At 54.5% G+C, this 24,927-nt stretch overlaps 1 protein-coding gene across 1 annotated transcript in view; it reads left to right on the plus strand.

Moving 5' to 3' along the window:
• Positions 1-24,927, plus strand: part of col7a1l (collagen type VII alpha 1-like) — a 54,146-nt gene that overhangs the window by 23,869 nt on the left and 5,350 nt on the right. The window contains exons 29-93 of the mRNA XM_086147324.1: positions 33-98; positions 885-965; positions 1,060-1,086; positions 1,509-1,553; positions 1,632-1,706; positions 1,795-1,890; positions 2,012-2,038; positions 2,237-2,290; positions 2,420-2,491; positions 2,577-2,636; positions 3,157-3,192; positions 3,300-3,344; positions 3,569-3,604; positions 3,714-3,758; positions 4,048-4,119; positions 4,677-4,709; positions 5,800-5,871; positions 5,994-6,053; positions 6,135-6,170; positions 6,608-6,688; positions 6,843-6,878; positions 6,956-7,000; positions 7,108-7,179; positions 7,301-7,336; positions 7,581-7,607; positions 7,786-7,824; positions 7,922-7,984; positions 9,124-9,162; positions 9,243-9,296; positions 9,391-9,423; positions 11,017-11,082; positions 11,231-11,275; positions 11,381-11,416; positions 11,488-11,514; positions 11,602-11,673; positions 11,781-11,843; positions 11,974-11,991; positions 12,358-12,393; positions 12,502-12,540; positions 12,620-12,655; positions 12,741-12,869; positions 12,973-13,065; positions 13,581-13,796; positions 13,932-13,988; positions 15,102-15,146; positions 15,475-15,567; positions 16,908-16,958; positions 17,925-17,990; positions 18,065-18,115; positions 18,189-18,212; positions 18,297-18,605; positions 18,776-18,811; positions 20,474-20,500; positions 20,593-20,652; positions 20,928-21,053; positions 21,142-21,213; positions 21,299-21,334; positions 21,519-21,578; positions 21,949-21,993; positions 22,072-22,107; positions 23,456-23,491; positions 24,282-24,338; positions 24,571-24,642; positions 24,734-24,805; positions 24,882-24,917. Coding sequence (XP_086003450.1) covers positions 33-98; positions 885-965; positions 1,060-1,086; positions 1,509-1,553; positions 1,632-1,706; positions 1,795-1,890; positions 2,012-2,038; positions 2,237-2,290; positions 2,420-2,491; positions 2,577-2,636; positions 3,157-3,192; positions 3,300-3,344; positions 3,569-3,604; positions 3,714-3,758; positions 4,048-4,119; positions 4,677-4,709; positions 5,800-5,871; positions 5,994-6,053; positions 6,135-6,170; positions 6,608-6,688; positions 6,843-6,878; positions 6,956-7,000; positions 7,108-7,179; positions 7,301-7,336; positions 7,581-7,607; positions 7,786-7,824; positions 7,922-7,984; positions 9,124-9,162; positions 9,243-9,296; positions 9,391-9,423; positions 11,017-11,082; positions 11,231-11,275; positions 11,381-11,416; positions 11,488-11,514; positions 11,602-11,673; positions 11,781-11,843; positions 11,974-11,991; positions 12,358-12,393; positions 12,502-12,540; positions 12,620-12,655; positions 12,741-12,869; positions 12,973-13,065; positions 13,581-13,796; positions 13,932-13,988; positions 15,102-15,146; positions 15,475-15,567; positions 16,908-16,958; positions 17,925-17,990; positions 18,065-18,115; positions 18,189-18,212; positions 18,297-18,605; positions 18,776-18,811; positions 20,474-20,500; positions 20,593-20,652; positions 20,928-21,053; positions 21,142-21,213; positions 21,299-21,334; positions 21,519-21,578; positions 21,949-21,993; positions 22,072-22,107; positions 23,456-23,491; positions 24,282-24,338; positions 24,571-24,642; positions 24,734-24,805; positions 24,882-24,917 — 3,906 coding nt within the window. The remainder of the gene's footprint in view (positions 1-32; positions 99-884; positions 966-1,059; positions 1,087-1,508; positions 1,554-1,631; positions 1,707-1,794; positions 1,891-2,011; positions 2,039-2,236; positions 2,291-2,419; positions 2,492-2,576; positions 2,637-3,156; positions 3,193-3,299; positions 3,345-3,568; positions 3,605-3,713; positions 3,759-4,047; positions 4,120-4,676; positions 4,710-5,799; positions 5,872-5,993; positions 6,054-6,134; positions 6,171-6,607; positions 6,689-6,842; positions 6,879-6,955; positions 7,001-7,107; positions 7,180-7,300; positions 7,337-7,580; positions 7,608-7,785; positions 7,825-7,921; positions 7,985-9,123; positions 9,163-9,242; positions 9,297-9,390; positions 9,424-11,016; positions 11,083-11,230; positions 11,276-11,380; positions 11,417-11,487; positions 11,515-11,601; positions 11,674-11,780; positions 11,844-11,973; positions 11,992-12,357; positions 12,394-12,501; positions 12,541-12,619; positions 12,656-12,740; positions 12,870-12,972; positions 13,066-13,580; positions 13,797-13,931; positions 13,989-15,101; positions 15,147-15,474; positions 15,568-16,907; positions 16,959-17,924; positions 17,991-18,064; positions 18,116-18,188; positions 18,213-18,296; positions 18,606-18,775; positions 18,812-20,473; positions 20,501-20,592; positions 20,653-20,927; positions 21,054-21,141; positions 21,214-21,298; positions 21,335-21,518; positions 21,579-21,948; positions 21,994-22,071; positions 22,108-23,455; positions 23,492-24,281; positions 24,339-24,570; positions 24,643-24,733; positions 24,806-24,881; positions 24,918-24,927) is intronic.

Genomic DNA, 24,927 nt, shown 5'->3' on the forward strand with positions numbered 1-24,927 from the left:
CGATACATTGGCGGCGTTGATCTGTCGCGCAGAGATTCAGGCAAAGTCCCGGCCAGTTTGATCCTTTCATATCGTCCAAAGGAGAGAAGGGAGAGAAGGTAAGAGCCGGCCTTCACCGCTACCACGCTCACGCTCCTCATCGCCGTCGCTATTTGTGCCGAAAAATAGCGTCTCGTTCCGACGGCTCCTCCTCCCATGCATCAGCTCTGCTTCGCCAGAACTCTTTATGCCCAGAGAAGTTCAGATATTTAGACGTCTCCACTGTCCTGTGTGTGTCAGGAAACATTTCCCTGCACTTTGTGGCATAAATGCAACATAAAACAATGAATACACAATCTGTAAATAAAGAGCAGCGTAGGACAGCATTGGCTGTGCAAATTGCAAACATATATTTATATTTCCATTACACTTATACATTCGCCAGGTCACCTTACTTATTATCATTTCATTTTTACCACCGCCTGTTATTTTTATAACACCCTTGCACATCCTTTCAATCATTACTGTTTGCACACTTTTCTACCCTTTGGTGCTGCTTTGGAGCTCCACTGAACGCCACAGGAGGTCTTTCCTACCTGAGGCTATCAGACTTTTTAATTCCTCTTCCTTCAGCCGAAGGGAATCTTCAAATCTTTGTCATCTTTAAGACCTTAAGACACTTGATAGCCTTAACTTTGACACTTTATATTTTATTGTATTTCTTATTCTCCCTCCTTCCTGCTATTATCTATTATTGTTATCTTTTGCTTGAAACTCTGGCACAACAATTTCCTTAAATTTCAAATTTCTGGGATAAATAAAGTTGTGTCTGATCCTGGACCACCTCTGTGTGCGACATAATTACCACGTTTCCTCTCACGGACCTTCATGCTCGACTTTGCCAGGGACCTTCCGGAACAGACGGTATCCCTGGGTTGCCGGGGCGACCGGGGAGGACGGGACCCCCGGGCTCCGCCGGCCAGCGGGTAACTGCATTCGGGAGAAGCGAACGCACGCCGACGTCGGAAAAGTTGATTGTGTCCGTGTGCTGCAATGAAATAAGCCTCATTGTTTCCACAGGGCGCTCCAGGCCTTCCAGGTGACACGGTGAGATGATTTATGGGAACCTCCCAAAGCTCCGCTCTCCAAGACACCAGATTCCACCGCTGACGTATCCGTTCAGAGCCGCCGCCTCACAGCCAGAAGGTCCACGGTTGGATTCCAACAGCGGGCCTTTGGTTGTGAAGCGCGAGTGCGCGGGGTTTCTCCAGGGTCTCCCCGACATGTTCATTGGAGACCCCACATCGCCCGGACGTGTGAATGAGAGGGTGAACGCTCGCGTGTCTCTAAATGTGATGGACCGCTCCAGGTCCAAGATGGGCTCCAAAACAACCCGACCGCCGGCCAGGAGGCGTGGAAGATGAATGAATGAACACACATAGCCTCCGTCGCTAGTTTTCTCAGCGTATCACATCTCTGTTGGATTCATTGGATCCTGCGCCTGATGTGTGTTTTCTGCTCCCCCGAAGGGCGTCCCTGGACTCACGGGTCCGAAGGGCCAGCGAGGAGAGAGGGTAAGTCCAGGCCTCGGCGGCGTGCGCCGACCTAACCTGAAGCACATGTACGCTTAGCACACGTTTGCCGCCCGGCAGGGGGAGCCCGGCTACGTCATCGCGGGCGCCGACGCCAACTACGTTCCAGGGAGGAAAGGGGAGCCCGGCTCTTCGGTGCGTCCTCGCCGTACCCCACCGGATCTCATCCCGCTGACCGTTTTTGGGCAAAGCCGATATAATTTCACCCGTCTCCATGTCTCAGGGTCCCCAGGGACCCGCCGGCGTCCCGGGAGTCAACGGATCCCCAGGTTTGCCCGGGCAGCCGGGGCCCCCCGGAGCGCCGGGGATATCCGTCAAGGTGAGCGGGGTTTGATCCGGGTCGGGGACGGCAAGGGGATCCTAAACCCCTGGGGTCGCATGAGTAGCTCTTCTTAGCGTTACACCTCACGTGCTGCCTGTGTTGCGTCTGGTTTCTGCAGGGAGACGCCGGGGAACCCGGAGAAAAGGTACGCCACGCATCTGTTCGCTCTCCGGGCTCGGGGAGTCATGGAAACCCGCCTACGTGCATTCCAGCGACGGGACGCCGTCGTGCATTTTCACCCGACAGAAGCCTGCGTTTAATATCTGCAAAGAAAGAGCAAAGCATGTGGGCATCGAATGTGTCAGGGTTTATTTTTATCTCATGATAATTTTCCTTGAATCAGGGACTTCGTGGGAAGCAGGGCCCGAAAGGAGACAAGGGAGAGGCCGGGAAGACGGTGAGCGAACCCCTTCAAATACACCCTCCGTCTCCACGTCTGGATATTTCACATTTTGCGCCGCGCGTTTCCCGTTACGTTTCCTTGTATTTTTGCCTCCGGTCACATGCGATGTAAATCCCCCCCCAGGGCACCGCAGGGCTGCCGGGGCCCATCGGGGTGGACGGGCTGCCGGGATTAACGGGGCCCAAAGGAGACAAGGTAGACGCTTCTTTCACCGGTGCAATATATATAATATAATCCGAACGTTCGACAAGGAGGAGCTGACGAGCGGACGTTCCCGCAGGGCGATGAAGGAATCGGCATCCAGGGCATCCAAGGCCCCCGAGGACAGCCGGGAGAGAAGGTGCGTCTCACTGGGTTTGGGGGCAGAAGGGGGTTCCTGCACCAACGGCGTGACTCGCGTCGCTTTGCGTCCGCAGAGCTGATATGGAAAGATTTAATCCACGTTCCAGACGGAGATGAGTGTTTTTGCGGTGGCTCGCCTGAGTTTTGCACAAACCCAAACATCTCAGATCTTCTAAGTCCCCTTCTAAGCCGGTGTTTACTTGTAACAATACAGTCCATCTTCCATAAGTCAGATGACTCCCAAGAGCTTTTGCTGCATTTGTTCAATGGAAGAGCAGCCGCTCTGTTTTCCTTCTTCCCTTCAGGGACGCACAAACCTCTCCAGCATCTCCTGAACTTCATGGAAGCTGCATGAAACATGAATGAATGTGGGGACCACGCCGTCGCTTGGCGTCACCTCATTGGTCCTCCGGAACCAAAATAAAACATTTATGTCATGAAATTGATTCTCTTGTAGGAACTCTCAGAATACATCGCTGTGAAGCAGTGATTTACCTTCTAACCTTTTTGTCTTGCAGGGAATTATGGGCTTAACGGGACCAATCGGACCCAAGGTACCCATGTGTGTGTGTGTGTGTGTGTGTGTGTGTGTGTCGGGTGTGGAAATGATCCAGACGGATCCAAAAACCCACGTCACATTGTTCCAAATTGGTGTTTCCAGGGTGAAAAGGGAGAACAAGGCATCCAGGGAGTCGTCGGGCCTCGGGTTTGAGCTTCATGGTTATCTTCTCTGCAATAGCCGGCAACCAGCTCCTCCATGATTCCCCCTGAATGCACACGCCTTCATTATACTTTTGACTTCCAAATGTGTGTGTGTGTGTGTGTGTGTGTGTGTGTGTGTGTGTGTGTGTGTGTGTCGGGGGGGTGATTTGTGCAAATCAGCCATGAACACATTTGGAGCCGGCGGTTTGTTTGTTGGTTTGCCTGCAGGGAAAGAAGGGATTCAAGGGCGAACAAGGACTGAAGGTGAGTCTTGTACCTTCGTCTCGTCCCGAAACCTTCTCGTTCTTTACAAATACAGGAAAAAAGCTAAATGAGTGGAATTAAAACGCTTTTCCCAACGTTTGATCGCCAGGGCGGCGTGGGTGAGAGGGGACCCACCGGACCGCAGGGACCCACGGTAGGTTGCACAGAGAACTCACCAGAAATGAGAACAAGCCGAGTTTTATGACCCTCCGGGGACGGAGGCGGTGTTTTCACTGCCGGCAGATGTTCACATCGGTAAATGAAGAAATTCAAATGGGGCTCCGGTGGTTTCACGCGTCGAAGCGAGCGTTGCCCGGGAACAATCCCCAGCTCACGCTCTTCATCCCAATAACGCGGCGGCGAGGGCGGCCCTCCTGTTTCTGGGCTCGGCCTCCCGGCCGACAGAAGCGCCTCAGACGCTCCTTTTCCGTTTGCCTCCGCAGGGACTGACGGGGCCCATCGGGCTGAAAGGGGACGAGGGCCCTCGAGGGGCCCCCGGGGACGCAGCCAAGGGGGTAAGATGGCCGCAACGCGTGAATACATTACATTACATTACATTACATTACATTTGGCAGACGCTTTTATCCAAAGCGACTTACAATAGAGGACATAAGGACTGCAAATAACACTTGCAAATACAAGATGCACAGGAAATATACAGAACAGTAAGCTGGGGTTAGTGAGGTTGTTTTTTTTTTTTTGACAAAGACATACACAAACGTCCACACACACACACACACACTGCATAGCCTAATTTTGCTGCCTAACCTGATCTGGGGCATCAGCGCAGTAAAAAGTCCTGAAAGAGAACAGTTTTTACCTGTTTCTTGAAGGTTGAGAGAGATGATGCTAGTCTTGTTGCTTCCGGAAGTTTGTTCCACCACTGAGGTAGTAGAACTGAGAACAGTTTCGCCTGAGATCGCTTAGAGCGAGCAGAAGGTACTGCTAGTAGGTTTGTATTAGAGGAACCCAGCTCTCTGCCGGGAACATAAGGTCTTATCATTTGGTTCAATACGAAATATACGAGCACCGGATTGCCAGCGCTCACAGTTATTTTATTCTTTTCCGACAGATCATCGGTCCGACCGGAAAGAAGGGCGCCCGGGTAGGAGGCCTTTGGAACAACCGACACACGGACCAATGACGTGTTTGAAACACAGTCACTTCCAGCGCATCACACTTTTGACAATCGCTGAGACACAACTTTGCAAAATCAGCTGGTTTTGTCAACACATTTCAACCGAAACCCCAAACCAAACTACAATATACCTCATATTTCCTGCAACCACTACCGCAAACACCACAAGTAGAATCCCTCATTCGCACCGACGCGCACACTTCCTTCATGAAACCAGATTCACGTCCGACCAAAGAGCGCTCTCGTCTTCGTCACGCTAAATCCTGACCCAGCAGTCACACATTTCAAATACTTCAGATCGTTCACATGCACAGGATATATTTGCACACGCTTGCAATCCAAATGTTGTATTTTGTATGTATATTTATTTTTTGTCAGTAAAGCCGGTGCTACCCTTCGGTCATGTCATCGGACAACTGTGATTTTTCATTGTTGTTAAGAAAGGTGCTCGCCTGTAGTCCTCCAGTGCTGTGATTGGCCGGTGGATCAGATATCAGCCAATCAGCTCAGGTCCTGTCATTTTGAACGGCTCCTGTGAGCAGAGGACTGCGGTCAGCGCCTTGAACGGTGTAAAATGACTGCAAAGCAGATGAAAATGTGTCTAAAGTTTGGGAAACCGGAGAAGAGATTTTAACTCTTCAAAAAAAACATAATCCTTTTGTTTGCTGAGTCACTGCAAGTCATAGTTTTACTTTTACATTGTTACTTTTACCCTTCAGTTTGGCTGCGGGTGAAAGGATTAGCTTGGATAAATGTTTCTGTGCTTCTGCTTTCATATTCATTCTCATCACAAATACACCTGTGTGTGTGTGTGTGTGTGTGTGTGTGTGTCTGCTCTCATGTGGTTTGTGGTTTGCATGCCGGTGTGGTTTGTGTGTGTGTGTGTGTGTGTGTGTTTGTGTGTGTGGGAGTTTATCTGCTTGCACATGTACATGCCTGCTCATTGTATGTTTGTATGCGTATTTTCATGCATGTTTGCGTTTGTGCGTGTGTGTGTGTGTGTGTGTGTGTGTGTGTGTGTGTGTGTGTGTGTGTGTGTGTGTGTGTGTGTGAGCAGGGAGACCTCGGCCCAGTGGGCTCCACGGGCCCTCAGGGAGTGAAGGGCGAGCGAGGAGACAAAGGAGAAAAGGTTGATAAGAACGGAGTGATTTCAACCACATCTTTGCTCACAAGCAAACCCACCAACCAAAGGGTGTGTGTGTGTGTGTGTGTGTGTGTGTGTGTGTGTGTGTGTGTGTGTGCGTACCTCAGGGGAGTCCGGGGTTCGGGATTCCCGGCCAGCAGGGACCGAAGGGAGAGAACGGCGAGAGGGTGAGTCACCGGATCCGAGTCTGAGTGCGTCGGAAGAAGTCAGCCGCCAGCGACGTCTGATGTGATCACGATTATTTGCAGGGCAACGTTGGATTATCTGGGAAACCGGGACCGAAGGTCAGTGAGCGGAGGTGCCGCGGCGGGGGGGGGGGGGGGGGGGGGGGGGGGGGCGCTTCGGGGGGAACCTGTGACACCGACATGAAGCTTCATTTTGAGTCAAAAAAGATTCTTCATCCCACCAGTGAGATGGTCGACAAGTACTAAAATCAAAATAGCCGACAGGGAGTGCGTCGTCTGCAAGCACACGCACTAACACACCAACACACCAACACACCAACACACCAACACACCAACACATCAACACACCGACACACCCAATAAGTGCAGCACGAGAGCAGGTGGAGGTCAAAGCACAGCTGCTGCTTTTAAAACATCTGTGTCAAAGGCCTCTTGGACGGACGGCCTTCGCTCCGTCACGCTTCCTCGTGTCTCGCCGAGTCTTCGTCGCATATTCAATTGCACGCCGTCAATTCAACATGTGCGTGTCTGTGCAGGGACACGACGGCTCCAAGGGCGCAAAGGGGGACATCGGCCTGCCCGGCAACCCCGGAACGCCGGGATTAAGAGGTAAAGATGTAAGTAAATGGCGGGCGGTCCGTCGGGAGCGGCTCGTCCGGGCCTCCCCACCGCACTTCCCAACAGCGGACGTAGAGCGAGGCCGAGCGCCGTCTCTACGCTCGTAAAAGACCAACAACCGGCCGCAGTGTGTGCCTTCTGCGTTGTGTTCAGGGTGCGCTCGGATCCCGAGGAGACCAGGGAACGAAGGTGAACGCGGAGGAATCCGACGCCTCGACGTTGGTCCGACTCGGACCGCGCGTTGATCTGTCGTTGTGTCCCGGCAGGGGGAGCAGGGGCCGCAGGGAGAGCCCGGCCACATCGGGATCAGGGTAATTCTCGGGCCGGTTCCTCCGCTCAGGATGGACCGTCACAGCTGCGACCGCATACCCGACTTCATATTCTGTTTGCTCTTCTTCCCTTCTTGCATTTCTCTCAGGGACCTCTGGGGTTGCCGGGACGACCCGGGGATCGCGGGGAAAAGGGAGAAGCCGGCGGCTTCGGTCGGCCCGTAGGTCCTCCCTGTCCGTTCCCTCGGCTCGGTTTCACCGTTACAAACTCCAGTCCGGTGTGGTTTGTCGTTACTCCGTGATTCGCCGTAGCCATTTCTCTTTGTCTTTGTCTTTCTGAAGGGAAGCGATGGAAACAAAGGCCAAAAAGGCGAGCCGGTACGTTTGTCTCCGCCGTCTCCTCGCCGAGCCGTTCTTTGTCCGCGGCGCTCCTACTCACCTCCCGTGACGTTCTTGATTTCCACCCCGATAAGTTCTCCGCTCTTTGTGCGCTCCACCCTTGGTCGCACCCTCACCCCCGCCGCCCGCCGGAAATCCCAGATTTAGCCTCTGACAAACACGTCCACGTGTCCGGAAACTAACCGTCTCCTGTCTCTGCTCTTTGTTTCCCGCCGCTGCGAAGGGGAGACCGGGCCCTCCGGCGGCGCAGGTAAACAAGCCTCGGTCCCGCCGTTATCTGATCAGCCCCGCTCTGCGGCGAGGCTCATTAAGAGCAAACAAATAAATTGAAATGAAGTGCCTCCGTCATCCGACGCCGGAAAATAGATGCCGAATTAAAATCCGTCCGCCAATCGGCAAATGAACTCCGGTGGTTTTTGTTCTGCCAGGTGGTTGCGGACAATAACATCCTCACCAGAGTGATCAAGGTACCCGCTCTGACTTCTGTTATTAAATCTGACACTCCGTCGCCATCTCATCTCTCCTCTGTTGGTCCCTCCTCCTTCTCCTCTTCATCCTGTCCAGGGCGAGCTGGGAGAGCCGGGTCCGCCGGGTCCGAGGGGGGAGACGGGCCTGTCCGGACCCAGGGCGAGTAGCCAGTTACTTCCTCTTGTTCCGGAAACGACCGTTTGAATAAGTTGCTCCCGCCTGAGCCGTGCAGTTTGTGCCGGCGTTCAAAAAGCCGCGCCGGTGTGGCAAAGTGGTTTTTCGGGAAGGACTCCGTACGGCGGCGACGGCTGCAAGGATGACTCCATTTGACGTACGATGGCAGAAGATCCGTCTGCGGAGGCTCTCGGCGATCCGGCTCGGGGTTCGGTCCTGTGGAAATCTCAGGGCTGCTCCCAGACGGTCATGAGCTGTCTTGCAGAGCTCGGGTCCGACGTGTTCGTCGTGCTATCGGAGTGAATCCATAAGCGTCGGATCGCACGGGACAAAGGAGGGGAACCCGTTGGATCGCCTGGACTGAGGCTGAGTCGGCGGTGGATCTTCTGGGGCGGCTCGGAGGGCACGGGCGGACCTGGTGTGAGTTCCCAAACGGGTCCGATCCCCAGGAGTCGTACCTTTGTTCCCCCGTCAACACGACCGCCCGGTTCGATGCCGTTCACATAACAAGCCGTCGCAACTCAGAGCAGCAGCCTCACAAGGAAACTCCTCACAGACCGTCACGGCCGAGAGGAGAAACATCTGCAAGGACAGAAACTCCAGTCCGGTCGCCGTGAAAAGATTTCGAACGGTAAATAGTTCCTCCGCAAGTCCCTTTTGGAACCACCGCCACGGCCCGAAGCACGAGAGACGGAACACGCAGCAAAACCAGGCTGAACCGACCGAAGCTTGGACTCCTGAGAAGGATCAGTATCCAGAGATGGAAGTCCAGCAGAACTCGTGGAGGAAAGGAAGCCGTGCCAAAGTCAAGGAGCAGCAACGAGCTCAGCAACCAGAGCTCAGATCTCCTCAGTTATTCTGTCATTATCTGCCGCCGATCCTGCAGTCGGGTAATCTGGAAGCTCTCCCGGCTGCGATTGGCCGCCAGGGGGGTTCACTCTGGACCCATCACCTCCTGCATGGGTTTGGACTGTGGGAGGAACCCGGAGAACCCTGAGGAAACCCACGCAGACTCGGGGAGAACCTTGAGACGTGGAAACTCTTCTGTCATTTATTTATCCAATTCTCAGGATATTGATAAATGTCATCAATGAGTCGAACCTTTTTTTCTGTCACGCCTGCAGGGTCCGGAGGGGAAACCCGGTCCACCTGGACCATCTCTGGTACGTGGAGGCCTCATCGAGGAGGAACTTGTACTGATACGTGCACGTCTGCGCCTCTCACTCAGAGTCCTGATTTGCAGGGCGGCTTCGGGGGAGTCGGGGCCGACGGCTCGCCGGGGAAACCGGGAACGAAGGTGATTTGAAATCTGCCTCCGCGGCTCGACGGCTTTTATTCAAATGATGCGAATGCGAGAGCTTCTCTCACCGAATGTGCGGTCGTATCCGCAGGGCGAGCCGGGACCGAAGGGAGAGTCCGGTCAGGTAAGTGAAGCGCTGTAATTACGCCGCAAAATGCCATTTCTTCTGCGGTAATGGCTGCAGATTTGCGTGCCGGGCGTCGGCGGGAGGCCATTTGTGGACGCTCCACGGGAACGCTCTCCGAAAACAAATGCATTCAAAGGACGTGCGGGTTTTTTATCTGGCAGCCTAAAAGTTAATCCGTGTGGGAAAAAGAGCCGCCGTCGGCGCCGGAGAGAAACCGGGAAGCTCTGGGTGGGTGAGCGGTAACGGCGAGGCTACGTTTCTGTCCATTAACGTGCAAATAGAAGCCTCTGTGCAGCCATCGCCTCCCGCCAGGAGACGCCCAGCTTTAACTAAAACCCCTGCAAGATTTAAACAGCGAAGGCAATTAAGTTGTTACAGTTCATTTGGTGGAAAAGCAGCTTCCATTACGGATCCAGTTCACCGTGTCGCAGCGCCACATCGCTCATGATCTATATTTGCAGAGGGGTTACACGACAGCTAAAATACTTTAGTGAGAGTTCTTCAACTTCTGATTGGCCGCTTCGCGGTCACGCGGTTATCGAACAGGAAGTGAGGATGTTGTGAAGCTGCTGCGGTCCAACTGTCTCCTCCAAGCGTGGAGGCCACGTGCTGCACCATGATATCTTCCCATAACCTCACCGGGACTTCCAGACCTGAAATCTAGTAAAGTACGGATGTTTGACAGGATTTTTTTCACCGATCCAAGAACAGTCCTTCCCGTCCAGACGAGCTTAAGCTGCGATTCCGACAGGAAAAATCTGGTCCGGCTGCGGCCGCCTGGTTGTTGTAGATCCTCAGAGGACTTCTTCCCAGGCAGAGGAGTTGGATGTCTAGAAACATCTCCACAACTCCACCCGTCGGGCAAGTCCTGAAACGTCTAGTGTCACATCTGTGGCCGACTGCCTTCGGTGCTCCTCGGGGTTGGACCACATCTTCCATCAGACTGGGCGACAGAGACGTCTCCTGAAGTTTCTTCCAAATCCCAGATTCCACCAGAAGACACATAAACCACTTCACTCTTCAGTTTGTGGCCGAAGCCTGTTCTGGATCCGTGGAGATCAGAGAGGATCTGTTGATCTCATGCAAGGGAATGAGGCTGTTGCAGCAGCATGACCATGTGGTAATAATAGAGAAAAGATGCAAATAAGGGATATAGATACAAATAAACAGTCGATGAACACTGTGTACGACAGAAGGCACAAATATAAACAGAAGAAGTGCCTCATACCGGGAGTGTTTTACAACTAGCAGCCGCACAGAGGGAGATGTGGGGGTGAAAGAACAAGTAAGGTGTCCTGGAGAATTAATAAATGTACTTTGAATATAAATACAACACGGATGAGATCGCAAAACATATTTTGGCGCTTCATTTAAAGAAAAGCTCGTACGAAAGCAACGAGAAGCAACTTGGCAAATGGCACCAATCCATCAGTGCACCTGCTGGCAAACAATTACAATCATTCTAAGAGTGAATATTTTCCATCGATTTCATTTTCTATCCACATACAGAGGATTATTTGAGGTAGGAACAGAAGTGTGTTGATTTTTCAGTGTGTGTGTGTGTGTGTGTGTGTGTGTGTCATTCCCCAGAGGGGTGAAAAAGGCGAGCCGGGCCGGGTCGGGATCGCAGGAATGCCCGGTTTACCTGGAACTGCGGTGAGTCTGGAGCTGATGAGCTGATCCGGTTCTGTGGCTGAAAGTTTCCTCCAGCTGTCAATCAAACACAGCCCTGCTGGATCCACATTCTACAGAAAATCCATCTTCAGGATCAAAAAGTAGATATTTGGTGTGTTTTCCTGCGCAGGGGAGATCCGGCATTGACGGGAAAAGGGGCCTCCCGGGAAAAGATGTGAGAAGCCATCGACCCTCCGGTTTTTGGGGGGATTTTCTTCCTCATTTCCTCGGCGGTGGATGGTTTGAAAGGGAATGTAAATGTAATTATCTTCTCCCGCAGGGAGAAAGAGGACAAAAGGGAGACGACGGCAGAAAGGTTCCTCCTCGCCTCGCCGACGCCGAACAGTGTGTTTTTCCTTGTGAACCATGAGTGGTGTGTGTTTGCAGGGGGAGCGAGGAGAGAAGGGGGCCAGCGTGAGTGCTCTGCATGTTGAAAAGACAAGAAAACAAAAGAGGAACAAAGTGAGAAAAGTGCAGCTCGAGTGTGTTTGGATTCTTCAGGGCAAAGACGGCAGCAGAGGAGAGCCGGGAGCTCCGGGCCTGCCGGGGAAGCAGGTCCTGGTGACCTCAGAGGTAAAAGATGGCTCGGCAGCTCTTAATCCCGGCCGTCCGGGGGGAAGGCGTGGTCGATTCAGGAGAACGCCGGCCGCTCTCTGACTCTGGTGTGAATCTTCTCCCAGGGCGCCTCCGTGGACGACGTCCGGCGGGCGTTCCCCGTCCCCATGGGTCCTCCAGGAGCCCCCGTGAGTCTGACGCCGCCGCCGCCCGTCGCTCGCTTCGCCCGAATGAAACCCCAGAACTCTCCGAGCGCCGACGTTCCATCTGTTTGGAAGGGAGGATGAGTGTGGCGGGTTTGTGTTTCTCTGTGTCCAGGGTTCTCCTGGAATGAAGGTAGGACATCCTCGGCCCAACGCGAATGTCTAGGTGGCGTCCGAACGCGGGGATGAATGAGTAAATGAACATGTCGGGATCGGAGCGGGACGTCCCTCCGATCAGAAGGACGTCGGTTCGATTCCCGGCTCCTCCTGTCGGCATGCGGGCCGGCTAGCGCCTAGCATGCTAGCTCTGCTCTGCCGCCGACACTGAGTGAACGGGTGAATGTGATCTGCTGTAAACACTATGGGGTAAACTGCAAGGTGATGGGAGCACGATGAAGGTGGAGACCATACACACACACACACACACACACACACACACACACACACACACACACACATACGTATACTGGATGTGCTGCCCACGTTTGTCTTTCTACAGGGGGAAAGAGGAGAAAGAGGCCTGAGAGGAGAGAAGGTGGGGCTGCAGGCAACAGAAGACACCAAAGTTCATGAACCTCCTGTAGAAATACTCTGTGTGACTGTGTGTGTGTGTGTGTGTGTGTGTGTGTGTATGGACACACAGGGCGACGCTGGAACACCTGGGAAACGCCTTGAGATGAAGGTGAGTGCTGATCTACCTTCTCCACCTCCACGATGGATCTGGTCTTTCCGATGGACTGAGTTGTGGACGTCTCCTGCAGGACCTGGAGATGATGTTCGATGCTTACGGCATTCGGGTGAGCACCATGCTCGGCTCGGCTCGGCACACCCGTGAGCGGCGGCTGCATCTCCGTGTTAATCACCTTAAACCTCGTATTCCAGCTGCCGCTGCTGAAGGCTCTGATTGACAGACTGCTCCAGGACGGCGTGGAGGAGCTGCTCCACGTTCTCGCCACCTCCAGGAGCTCAAGGGACGGCACGGAAACCTCAAATGTCATCACGGAGTACACGGTGTGTGGACGGCGTTCCTGCCGGGGAGCCGGTCAGACTCCGGTGTTATCGGTCCTCGGAGATGGATTTTCACCACCGCGTGTCTGAATGTGTGGCCGCTCAGAGTGCGCTGAAGGTGGACGTCTCCAAGCAGCCCCTGGTGGACACCACGGAGGAGCTGGAGTCAGAGGAACAGCTGCCGCAGCCTCGGAAAGCTGTGAGTTGACAAAGATATTTTTCTTTGATTGCCTCCTGCAGGGTCCAGGTCAGCTCCTCCTCCTTCCTGTCCTCTCCATCCATCCATCCATCCATCCATCCATCCATCCATTCACCTCCTCGCTGGTCTTCCCCCAGACCTCCTCCAACATCAGCTTCCTTCCACCCAGATCTTCTCCATCCCTCCTCTGTCCGTGTCCTCAGCATGACTTTATCTCCAGAACATCTACGTGTGCTGTCCCTCTGATGGCCTCCCGCCTGATCCTCTCCCCATCCAAAGAGGAACCTCCACATCTTCAGCCGTGCCTCCTGTCTTCTCCCCGTGTCTCCGAGCCTCACCTCCATCTTCTCCAGCTTTCCTTTCACTCTTCCTGATGCTCTTTCTCCTGCCGCCCGTCCAACCCGCTCACACGTATCTTCACCGAGGTGGACCAGATGTTCGGTTTCTTCTCCGTCCCCGAGCTCTTCTGTCTGCGAGGCTTCGCCCGAATCTCGCCTGCGGTCTTCTCACCACAGGACCCTTTGAATGAAACCTCTGATGGCCCTGCGTCCTGGACGGCAGCCAGAGGAGCCCAGGAAGATCCAGAGGAGAAGGAGGCGGAGAAGAGCGGAGAAGGAGGCGGCGGCGAGGCGGCGCTGCTCAAAGTGAACGCGGCCGCAGCCGACGGCGCGTCCACCGGCACGTCCACCGGCACGTCCACCGGCACGTCCACCGGCACCGCCTCCCCGGAGGTGAGCGCAGGGGAACATCTGAGCCGCAGGTCTTCTTCTCTCCAAGAAGAGAGAAGAAAACGAACCTCGTTCGAGAAGATTCCCCGAGCATCGGCTCTTTGCGAGGGGCGACCTCACGTGCTTGTCCTCGCGCAGGAGGACGCCCTGAAGAAAGCCAGCGTCCACAAGAAGAAGAGCCGGGAACGCGTGAAGGTACGGTGAAGCCGCCGAGGTCAGAGACGCCCCGAGGATCAGAGAGCAGCGCGAGCGGTCGGCCGTGGGACTCCTGGACCATCTCCGCCGGGCTGGAGGACCACACTGGTGGACCGGGCCAACACCAAACGCTTCACGCAACAAACAGATAGAAACTGCATGTCAGAGAAGGTTGAGGAGGAAGGTCACGCTCTCAGAACATGACGGAGAGAAGAAAAGTTGATGCAAAACGAGCTTGCGTTCAGCTTGCGACGCCCAAAAACATGCAGGATAGATAAAGAAATAGATGAATGATCAGCTGTGGTTCCGTCCTGCGTGGAATCTTCATGTTCTCCCCGTGTCTCCATGGGGTTCCTCCAGGTTCTCCCAGGTGGAGACCCTTTGTTGTCACATGTCTCTGTATGCAGCCCTGTGATTGGTCCAGGCTGAACCCTGCCTCTCGCCCAATCACAGCCGGGGTAGAAAAATAAGAATAAGAACAACTTTATTTATCCCGAAGGAAATTGTTGTGCCAGAGTTTCAAGCAAAACATAACAATAATAGATGATAGTAGGAAGGATGGAGAATAAAAAATACAATAAAATATAAAGTGTCAAAGTTAAGGCTATCAAGTGTTTTAAGATCTTAAAAAGTACAAAGATTTGAATAGCCCCCCCCCACGAGCCACAGTGCACGATAAGAGATGCGGATGATAAATGAACGAAGGAATGGAAAAAATGAACACGCACATTGATAAATAAGCACATTTAAAAAATTATAATCCAATTTTTTGCAAAAAAAGAAATTTTGATTTTCAAAATCCTAGCAAAAAAACCTCAGGTTTATTTATTTTTACCGGAACGTTCTGCTCGGGGTAAAACCACACCGAACAAATGGCGTTGGCAGGTTCACCAGTTCAACCGAAGTCATTTACGGTTCAGAGAAGGTAGAAACGTCCAGGTCCGCCTCCGCCGTCCCACCGGCGGAAGCTCCGATGAACGGCCTGGAACTCCTCGCCACTCATCTGCTCTTTGTATCTCCTGGACTTCTCATGTTGTACCTGATCACCCACCGTTTCTGAAGCATGAGGAGCCCTTTGTCCTCCTTCTGTCTGACTGTCAACTTCTTAACCAGGGCAAAGGAAATAAAGGACGGCATAAGAGGCAGAGACACCGCCTGGTAAATGTCCTTGAAGGGGTCACGACTAAAAACCGGCTAACCGCGGCAGACTAACCCCGGATGGCCGCCGGCATGGCGTCAGCGCATCTTTGTTTCCCCGGCCACCGCGGCGGTCCGACCAAGGAGCCGGCCGGCGGCTTTGGACGCGGCGTTTGGCTGCTGTCGCCTGCCGGAGCGAACGCATGCTCGCCGGGAGACGCTAACAGATACCGGATTCACGCCCTCGCTTGCCTGCTTGGCGTCTTCCTGCCCGCACGCTAACACGCCGCCACCTGCGACGGTTTCCTCTGCCGCAACCATATCCCCTCTTATTTTCTTTCGCCTACAGACGACTGCGGAGGGAGGCCGGGCGGAGGAGGCGGAGGAGGAAGAGGAGGAGGAGGCGTTTTATCCCGATGACGAATACAACTCTGACTTCGAGGTGGGCAGCCGCGGCCGTGACGTTTAAAGTGCTCCGCTCGTGTCCGACCCGGTGTCAACCGCCCCCGCCACCGATTTCAATTTTAATTCTTCGCGAAACGGCGCCGTCCCCTGAGACGAGGACGCCTGGGAGAATCCCACCGGGGAAGAGTGGATTAATGACACGCCCACCACCTGATTCAATCACGAATTGGCGTGACGACGGCCCGGCGCTCCCGGCGCTCCCGCCTGCCCGCGCCTCACGCTCGGCTGCGTTTACAAGTTATAATTACATTCAAGCGGCAGAACTTTCCCCGGGCGGCTCCTCGCCTTCCCCGAGTCGCCCCATGATTCATTTTAGTCCTCCGATATATTCAGCGTGTTCTCGGCGGCGCCGCCGACGTGCCAAAGCGAGGTAGAAATGGGGGCGGAGCCAGCCGGCGATGGCACGTCCACGCCACCTGCTTTCTCCTCGAGGAGTTCACGACACGCTCTTGGGTCTGTTTGTGCGACAGCGGAGGGGAAGATCTGCATTCACGTGGAACATCTACCCGGCTCAGTGCAGGTCGTCAGGGGTGGGTTCATGATGCTGCGAGAAGGTCCTGCTCCAGCTCTTCCACCGTATCTGGGTCTGCCGTATCAGAGCGAAGCAGCTGGAGACCACCGACACCCGCATGTTGGCAGAAACCCTTAAAATGAACCTTCTGCTTCATCTGACCATCTTCTCTCACTCCAACCGTCTTCCTGTCCTCTACCACGTGCTGTCCATCTGATGGACTCCTTCCTGATCTTCTCCATCCTCCTCGCTCCCAAAGAGGAACCTCCACATCTTCACCTCCGCCTCCTATCGTCACCTCGGTGTCTTTCCTTTCCTTCTGGCTGACCCTCTTCTCTCCAGCCGTTCCAAACTGCACCTCCACACTGTCCTCCGTCTCTTCTCCACGCTCTCCATCGTTCTACCCGTTTGACCTTCGGTACTTGAACTCCTCCACCCTCCTCAGCTCCACCCCTGTGGCCTCACCGTTCCTCTTGGGTTCCTCACATTCATGTACTCTGACTTGCTGCACCTCCTCTGTAGATGTTCCCCCACCTGTTGCCTTCTATCACTGTAGACCACAGTGTCATCTGCAAAGAACATGCAATTCTTTTAACTCCAAGAATTCATGTATGGTCTTTCTACGTGTGTGAGGGACTCCGTACTTCTACCTCTTCTGATTCTTCGCAATCGCAGAAACGGACGAACGGACGAACGATCAGTTTGAAACGTCAACCTCTCGAACAGCGACCGTGTTTCTCCCGCTGATCTTCTGGGCTTCTGAAGAGCGCCGCTGTTTCCAGTCATTCTGTGCTTCTTCTTTACAGGAGGAGGCGTCCCTGGCCACGCCCGCCGTCACGCCCGAGGACGCCCACAAGGTAAGACTCTCCTCCGGATCCTTGCATGCCTCGGAATGCTGAGAGCCCTTCCAGAACATCCAGGGTGAGAGTCCCGGACAAACGCGAAGAGATGCCGGAGGCGACGTCCTCCTGTAAAGTGCGGGACTCCCCCTCCTGAAAAGGGGACGAGAAGGTGCAAGAAGGTGCATTCGCGTAGACGGCCGAGGCCGCGGTCCAGGCGTTCGGCTAGAAGCATGAGATGTTTGCGGGCCGGCGGGCCGGCATGCTATGAGCACGAACGGTACGACGCTCGCCGCTCGACAGAGATCTTAATACTTTCCCTCTGGTTTTTGTTTTTTCGAACAGGGAAGCTCTTAAGTCCAGACAGACTGTGACAGTAAGGTTTTAAGCTTTGGTAGGAAACTCACCGCGTGGAAAGCCAGACTAGACTGTGAAGGTGTCGCTGGCGAGGAGTCCCGCCCAACCCGAGTCACGAGGCTTCTCATTGTCACGCCGACGAGCCCCCCGACCTCCAGTTCCCCTTTGCTCCGGCGGCGTTCTGTTAAACGAATGGGCCTTAGACTGTCTTAGTGTGAACGCCAATGTATCCTTGAATGTTCTACCACGTCCTTTATTTATTGCTGTCTGTCACCAACATCCTCCCTCTGCCTCCTCCTGCGTCCAGATGGACATTTGATTTTTTTTTATTTATTGACACCTGTGTTTTGATGCACCCCGTATTACTCCAAACATTGAAATAGTGTTTGTTTTTTTTCCTCGCCAGGTTGAAACCCTTTATTCGCCGGTGATTTTTTACATTTTTTCTGTTCCTCCAGTGTTGTGTTTACCTCCTTGTGCATGTACAGCTCAGTAAAGCAGACGTTCAACCGTCCACGCAGCTCCGAGTCTTTATTTCCCCCCTCAGAGTGTTGTTTTGTACGCGAGCTAGCAAGCTAGCTAGCTAGCACATGAACCTGCTCTTAAAGATGTGGGGGCCCCCGACAGGAGCCCCGGCCCCGGCCTCGGCCCCGGGGGAGGCCGAAGAGGGGCGCGACCTGGCGCCCCAAAGCCGTAAGTCACGTACACTTTGTTTCAATCTCCGTTGTCACTTGAGATGGGAGCGGCAACGCTGTCTCCTGTTCCAGGTCCCCATGCCCGGCGCTCGCGGTGGACCTTCTCCGCTCCAGGAGGACAAAGTAAAGTTCCTTTCTGTCTTTTCGGCACGGTTAGAAGATGTGGACGGGAGGCTGAGAATTGTTTGGGTTTCAGCGCGCGTCCTCCGGCGGCTGGAATGTGAGTCCCGACCGGCGGCGGCGGCGGCGGCGACGCGACAAGCAGCTTCTGTGGTTTGTGAGAAGAAAGGCGGTGTGTGTCCAGAGGAGGCGCCCGGACGGGGGGCCGGACCTCGGCCAGCGGCGGCGCCGAGGCCAACCGGACCGACCCGAGGAGGACCGGGAGGCCAGCGGAGACCAGGAATGGGAGACGGAGGACGACCTGGAGCCGGAGGGCGAGGACGACGGTGACCCGGAGGAGGAAGGTCTGGAGAAGATCGGGACGGAGGAGGACGGAGAGAGGGACTTTGAGAAGGAGAGGGAGGAGTGGGAGAGGAGGAGGGCGGATCTGGAGCGAAGCCCAGAAGGTCCTGGACACCACTACCCGTACCCTCCGCACTACTTCCACCTCAAGGTGAGGACCTCGCAAACATCTCCGACATCTTCACATAACCAAGGAGTCTCCTAGCGACCGTAAGAAGAACCTGCGATGGGAACCCACCACCTTGCGTCTGAATCCTGGATCATGAGAAGGTCCTGAGGTCCGCTGGGGTTTGTTTTAACCGTACCTTCTCCGTCCTGAAGGGTCAGCCGGGGGAGGACGGCCGGCCGGGCAGCAAGGTGAGCGCTCTTCTTCTGACATGCTCTAGAACAGAACAGAACAGAAGCGTGGCAGCTTTGCAGGGTGACAGGTAGCTTCTGCTCCAGGGAGGATCAGTGAGGACCCGCAGGGACGAGGGGATTAGATCGCTTCAAGAAAGAAACCGGGTGTTGGCCGTGTGGAGCGACCAGGGAGGAGGTCCGGGGAAGGACCTTCTCAGATGCAGGGCCTGAGGCATATTCTCTGGTTTGGAGACGCTGGCAGGAGGCAGAGGTGATGATGTGGAGGTTCATCTTTGGGAGCGAGGAGGTCAGAGAGGATCAGGAAGGAGGCCATCAGAGGGACGGCACACGGTAGAAGTTCTGGAGGTTAAGTCAGACGGAGATGGTTCGGACATAGAATGGAGAGCATCTTGGGAGAAGGAGGTTGGAGAGGTTGGAGAAGGTCTGGAGGAAGACCAGAGAGGAGGTTTACAGATGGAGGGAGAGAGGCAGATGATTGCTGGTGCCGTTCCCTCCACCAGAGAGGAACCGGATGAATCTTCTCCACCTCGCCTCCCAGAAGGACACTTCCTGTCACCTGTGATACCACTTCCTGTTTCCCGTTCACTTTGCAGCCCTCGTGTGGCCAGGCGAGCGGTGGTCCTCAGCTTCACGGCCGTCGGTGAGGAGCATCGTTAGCGTCGTCCAGAATGACGGTCGCCGTGAGAAACGTGCCGTCAGTTCATGAAAATATTATCTCGCCGCCGCTCTGAGGGACACCAGAGCGCAGAACATGTCTGGCCTGCCAGAGAAGACGGGACGTCCACCACTTTGAAGTCCCTCCTGCTATTTCTGTTGGACTGACAAGGCAGCAGATGAAAGAGGACATCAATAATTCTCCTTGTTCGTCATCCAGAGACGCCTGGTGATTCCATCCAACGGCCCTTTATGGCGCCTGCTCTGGAGGAGCCCAGGAGGAGGCAGGAGGCAAAGCTGGAGGGAGATGAGCAGAGAACATCTAGAGGTGGAGGTCTGACCCGGAGGAATGAAGGTTGGCGGAAGCGAGGGCAGAATATGTGCGTGTGGACGAGAGGAACCCATGAGGAACCGCGAGGCTTCAAGAGCAATGGAGAGGGTGGAGAGGAGATGGAGGAACCTGTGAGGGCAGGTTGGAGAAAAGGTACCAGCCAGAAGGAAACAAAGGATGGAGAAGGTGGAGGTGAGAGAAGCCATCATCTCTGCTTCGGAGACACTGAGGAGAAAACTGGAGGCAGAGATGAAGATGTGGAGGTTCCTCTTTGGGAGTGAGGAGGACGGAGAGGAGCAGAGGAACGGCACTGGGTAGATGTTCTGGAGATAAAGTCACACCGCGATGGTTTGGACGTGGACAGAGGAGGGATGGAGAAGATCTGGGTAGAAGGACGCTGAGGTCGGAGGAGGTCTGGAGGAAGACCAGAGAGGAGGTGGATGGAGGGATGGATGGATGAGAGGAGGACAGGAAGTTTGTTGGAGTGAGAGAAATGAATTAGACGGAGGCAGATGATTGGCTGAGGGTTAGACGGAGGCAGATGATTGGCTGAGGGTTAGACGGAGGGAGATGATTGGCTGTGGCCCCTGAAGGGAGCAGGCCAAAGGCATGTGGCTTATAGAGGAGAAGTTGGTGTTCTCTGTGAATGATCTGTATCTTTATCCGTGTTTCAGGGTGGAATCGGTGAAAAGGGACAAAAGGTAAACACGAGGCTAATTGGTGATTGGCTGAAATGACTCCTCAGCCGTCACTTCGGGCGAATGAAGTTATTTTGGACCTTCTGCATCCTCAGGGGGAGCCGGGCATCGGCCACAGAGGCCCAGAAGGACAGGCTGGTCCTCCAGGTCAGAAGGTGAGCCGCCTCTCTTCCTTCCCTCTCTTACGACATCTCAGTCGGCGAGCAGGAGGAACGGCGTCCGAATCCCCGCGACCTCCCATTCCTCTCCTCGGGCTGATGCTGCTTCTCCTCCACGTTTGAATTTACGCTCCCCCCGTCCTCTGGAATCGCTCGTCACCCGATAACGGCGACTTATTGCAAAGCCGGCCGTATTTCATTAACGGCGGCCGGAGCGTGTGACCTTCGGCCGCGGTCGTCCTCGTCCCGTCCTCATGTTTCCTCCCGTCCAGGGCGAGCCGGGGGAGGCGGGGCCCGCCGGCGCTCAGGGCGTCCAGGGGATCCGCGGCCACGCCGGAATGCAGGGTTCTCCGGGAGCCAGGGGCGTCCAGGGGGATCCGGGACGGCCGGGTAGAGAGGTACATCTCCACGCGTCGCCCTCGGGGCCGTCACGTGTTCGACGGGAGCACATCTTCACCTCTACATGCCTTTTCTGGGATGACGCAGGGGGACCGGGGGCGGCGGGGGAAGAGTGGATCCTCTGGATCTCCTGGACCTCAAGGAGAGCCTGGACCAGATGTAAGGAAACACCTCTTTGAGTTTGCACTCCTGAAGTTCTTGACTCCGGATGTCAACAGAGGCGTTGTTGTGCTTCTCTTTGCAGGGTCTCCCGGGGAGGCCTGGAGTCAAAGGGGAGAAGGTACGAATAGGATCCTCTCAGTCATGGATAGGCTCCGCCCCCGACCCCGCCGCAACCCTGAGCGGCGGTCTCGATGATGCATGAATGAATGACTCCGGTCGGACTTTCTCCTTGTCGAGAGCGAACCACCAGACCGGAGGTGTCCACGGCCGCATCTAAGCAGGGTTTCCGCTCCTCCTTGCAGGGTGACAGTGTTCCAGGAGAGCCCGGGGCCCGGGGTCAGCCCGGCTCCCCCGGGACAACGGTGAGAACAATGAATCCGCCGTCTTAGAAAAACAGCGTTTAAGTGTGATGGCTGAGGAGGAGGTTGAGTCAGCGGCTGGTGGAGGTGAAGAAGCTCGCTCTGACAGCTCATCGCCATGAAATATCTGCCGGGACAAAAGCGGCGTCTCACCATCTGCTTTTTGTTTTTGTCCCCGCCATGTTCTCGGCGCCGATGACAGAACGCCGGTGTGCATTTCAATCCCTCTCTCATCTCGACGCCCGTCCTTCCTGCTTGTACAAATCATCTCCGGCTAATTTGCCCCGCGTTGATTCTCGCCGGCTGTCACACACACACACACACACACACACATATATATATATCATGACTCAAAAAATGCATTTTATTCCAGGGTGATAAAGGCACGCCGGGTGTCAAGGGAGCGCCCGGAGATCTCGTAAGCGCTTCAGCAAAAATGAGGTTTTGGCTTTCAGGGCGGCTCTGTTTCCTGAGGATCTCCTTCCTCTGGTTTCAGGGTCCCAAAGGCTGGAGGGGCTCCAAAGGGGAGAAGGTGAGCCGAACCCCTGAACCCCCAAGGGTTCTCCTGGCTGGCCTCCTCGCGGCGGAACCATGTCTTCCTGCGTTGGGTTTTCTCGTAGACGTGTGGCCCGTCGGAAGCGTGTCTTGATAGCTCAGCCTTGCGTGGTGTTGAATGCGATCCGGTGTGAAGCTCCACAAGAAGAGGCAGCGCCGTTATTATTTGTGACGGATAAAAAGTAGCGTCAGATAGATCCAGACCAGATCTGATCTGATCGGGGCTTCATCTCCGCCGCCGCGCCGTCGCCCCCGCGTGATGAGGGAAGTGTGTTTCCCGAGCAGCCCAGGAGAAGATGGATGTGTTTGCGTCAGGAGTTGCGGTGATGCCGGTCTGATGGATGGCTCCGGCTGCTCCGCGATCGGCTCCTCCTGATTTGTGTGAAAGCGCCGGAGCTCGCGAGGGGAAAGCTGGCGACGCAGAGACGGCCGAGCGGCGGGTGACCTCTTGACCTCGTCTACTGGACGCAAGGTGAGATGTTTGAGCGGAGAAGGACCGGAGCCAATCCAAGATGGCCGAGGCCCGTTCATCTCCAGGGAGAACCAGAGGAGCTCCATGGAGGAGATACAGGGAGACCAGATGATGCACAGGAGAGGGTTAGAAGGAGGCGGGGGATTGGCTGAGGGTTAGATGGAGGCATGTGATTGGCTGAGAGCTAGAAGGAGGCAGGTGATTGGCTGAGGGTTAGAAGGAGCCAGGGGATTGGCTGAGGGTTGGAAAGAGGCAGGTGATTGGCTTAGGGTTGGAAAGAGGAGAATGATTGGCTGAGGGTTAGAAGGAGGCGGGTTATTGGCTGAGGATTGGAAAGAGGCAGGTGATTGGCCGAGGGTTGGAAAGAGGAGAATGATTGGCTGAGGATTAGAAGGAGGCAGGTGATTGGCCGAGGGTTGGAAAGAGGAGAATGATTGGCTGAGGATTAGAAGGAGGCAGGTAATTGGCTGTAGGTTAGATGGAAGCAGGGGACTGGCTTAGGGTTAGATGGAGGCAGGTGATTGGCTGAGAGTTAGAAGGAGGCAGGTAATTGGCTGAAGGTTAGATGGAAGCAGGGGATTGGCTTAGGGTTAGATGGAGGCAGGTGATTGGCTGAGGTGACCCCTGAACGGACTGGCTCACAGGAAGAGAAGAACTTCCAGAGTCTGGATGACCACCAGATTTCTCCTTTGTCTCCAGGACTTTGCTTTTTGTTTTCAGTTTTGTTCCATCGAGCACCAAATGGATAATGAGAAGAAGACCTTTGGAGTTCACGTGATACTATAAATACGACGTGCAGTTCAGTAGCTTATAATCATGAGGAGTCATGTAATGAGAAGATCTTTCCTTGCAGGGTAACCGTGGGTTACCAGGAGTCAGAGGAGAACGGGTAAGATCATCTCAGCTTACTCTTCGAACGACTAACCTCTGACGCTCTTGTTGCCAGAAGCCATTTTAAACGATAAGATGATGTCATTAGACTCCGCCCCTTCCTGTGCTCATGCGCCGCGGACGTTCCCGTCGGTTCCAGGACCGACCGATGCATCTCCGAGCTTCTCGGTCTCCCAGACAAACCCCTTCAGAGTTCAGAGTTTTGCCATTGAGTCCAGGATCACCTGCAAGATGGTGCTCCTCACCTACAAACGCTCGTACCACTGCTGAAACTCTGCCATCCTTAGTATTATGGGATACAGAGCGCTGGGCTGAGCTGAGCTGAGCGTCTGGTCTTCAGACCTCAATGTCAGAAACCCCGACTCTCGTCCACGTCATCAGATCCCTTCTCTCGTCTCCGAAGCCTCTTCTTCTGTTCCTCACTGTGTGGACGGCAACTCGGGTTTAGAAACACAAATAAACTGTTAGCATCAATTCATTTCATTCGTTTTATTGTTATTGTTATTATCGTTGTTGTTGTTAATATTGTTAATGTTGTTATTATTGGTAGTAATACTGATAGTAGTATAAATATTCAGTCGTCATAGAAGCAGTGGTGGTAGTAGTACCATTGTTACCAGTTATTATAATTTGTATTATTGTCATTGTTTATGTTAATGTTGTTCTTATAATTGTTCGTATTCTATCTATGGAGTGGTAGTGTGGTGGTGTTGTTGTTGCATGTATGTGTGTTCATTGTGTGTGTGTGTGTGTGTGTGTGTGTGTGTGTGTGTGTGTGTGCTGTGCAGGGCAGTGTGCTTCAGATCCAGGGGCCTCGTGGATTCAAGGGCTCCAAAGGAGATGCGGTAAACCTTCTGTCCTTCCATCCTTCTGTCCTTCCATCCTTCCATCCTTCCATCCTTCCATCCTTCCATCCTTCCATCCTTCCGTCCTTCCGTCCTTCTGTCCTTCTGTCCTTCTGTCCTTCTATCCTTCCATCCTTCCATCCTTCTGTCCTTCCATCCTTCCATCCTTCTGTCCTTCCGTCTGTGATGGCAGCCGTGGGAAACACTGGACTGTCTTTCCGTGGCGTTCCAGGGCGAACGAGGACCGCCGGGCTTCGATGGCGATAAAGGAGAGAAGGGCGAGGACGGCCCTCCTGGAGTCAAGGCAATCCATCCTCAAGCTGATCCCGCTTTCCAGCAGAAGATTACAAGAACAACCCCTTTTTTGGTCAGTGAATATATCTTGTCTTCCAAAGGGCCTGAAGGGCGACGCCGGCACGAAGGGGGCTTTAGGGCGCTTCGGGGCTCGAGGACCAGTGGGTCAGAAGGTCAGAGCGGGTTCACGTGGATTATCTCGAGGCTTCACGAAGCTCCTTTGGCTGAACTTCTCCTCCCGTCCTGCAGGGAGACCCGGGCGAGCCGGGAGCCAACGGGGTCATGGTAAAGGAGA

Source organism: Fistularia commersonii, chromosome 5 (genome assembly GCF_037954325.1).
Source record: "Fistularia commersonii isolate RoL2024-O1a breed Wild chromosome 5, RoL_Fcom_v1.0, whole genome shotgun sequence".
In the NCBI taxonomy this organism is placed as follows: domain Eukaryota; kingdom Metazoa; phylum Chordata; class Actinopteri; order Syngnathiformes; family Fistulariidae; genus Fistularia; species Fistularia commersonii.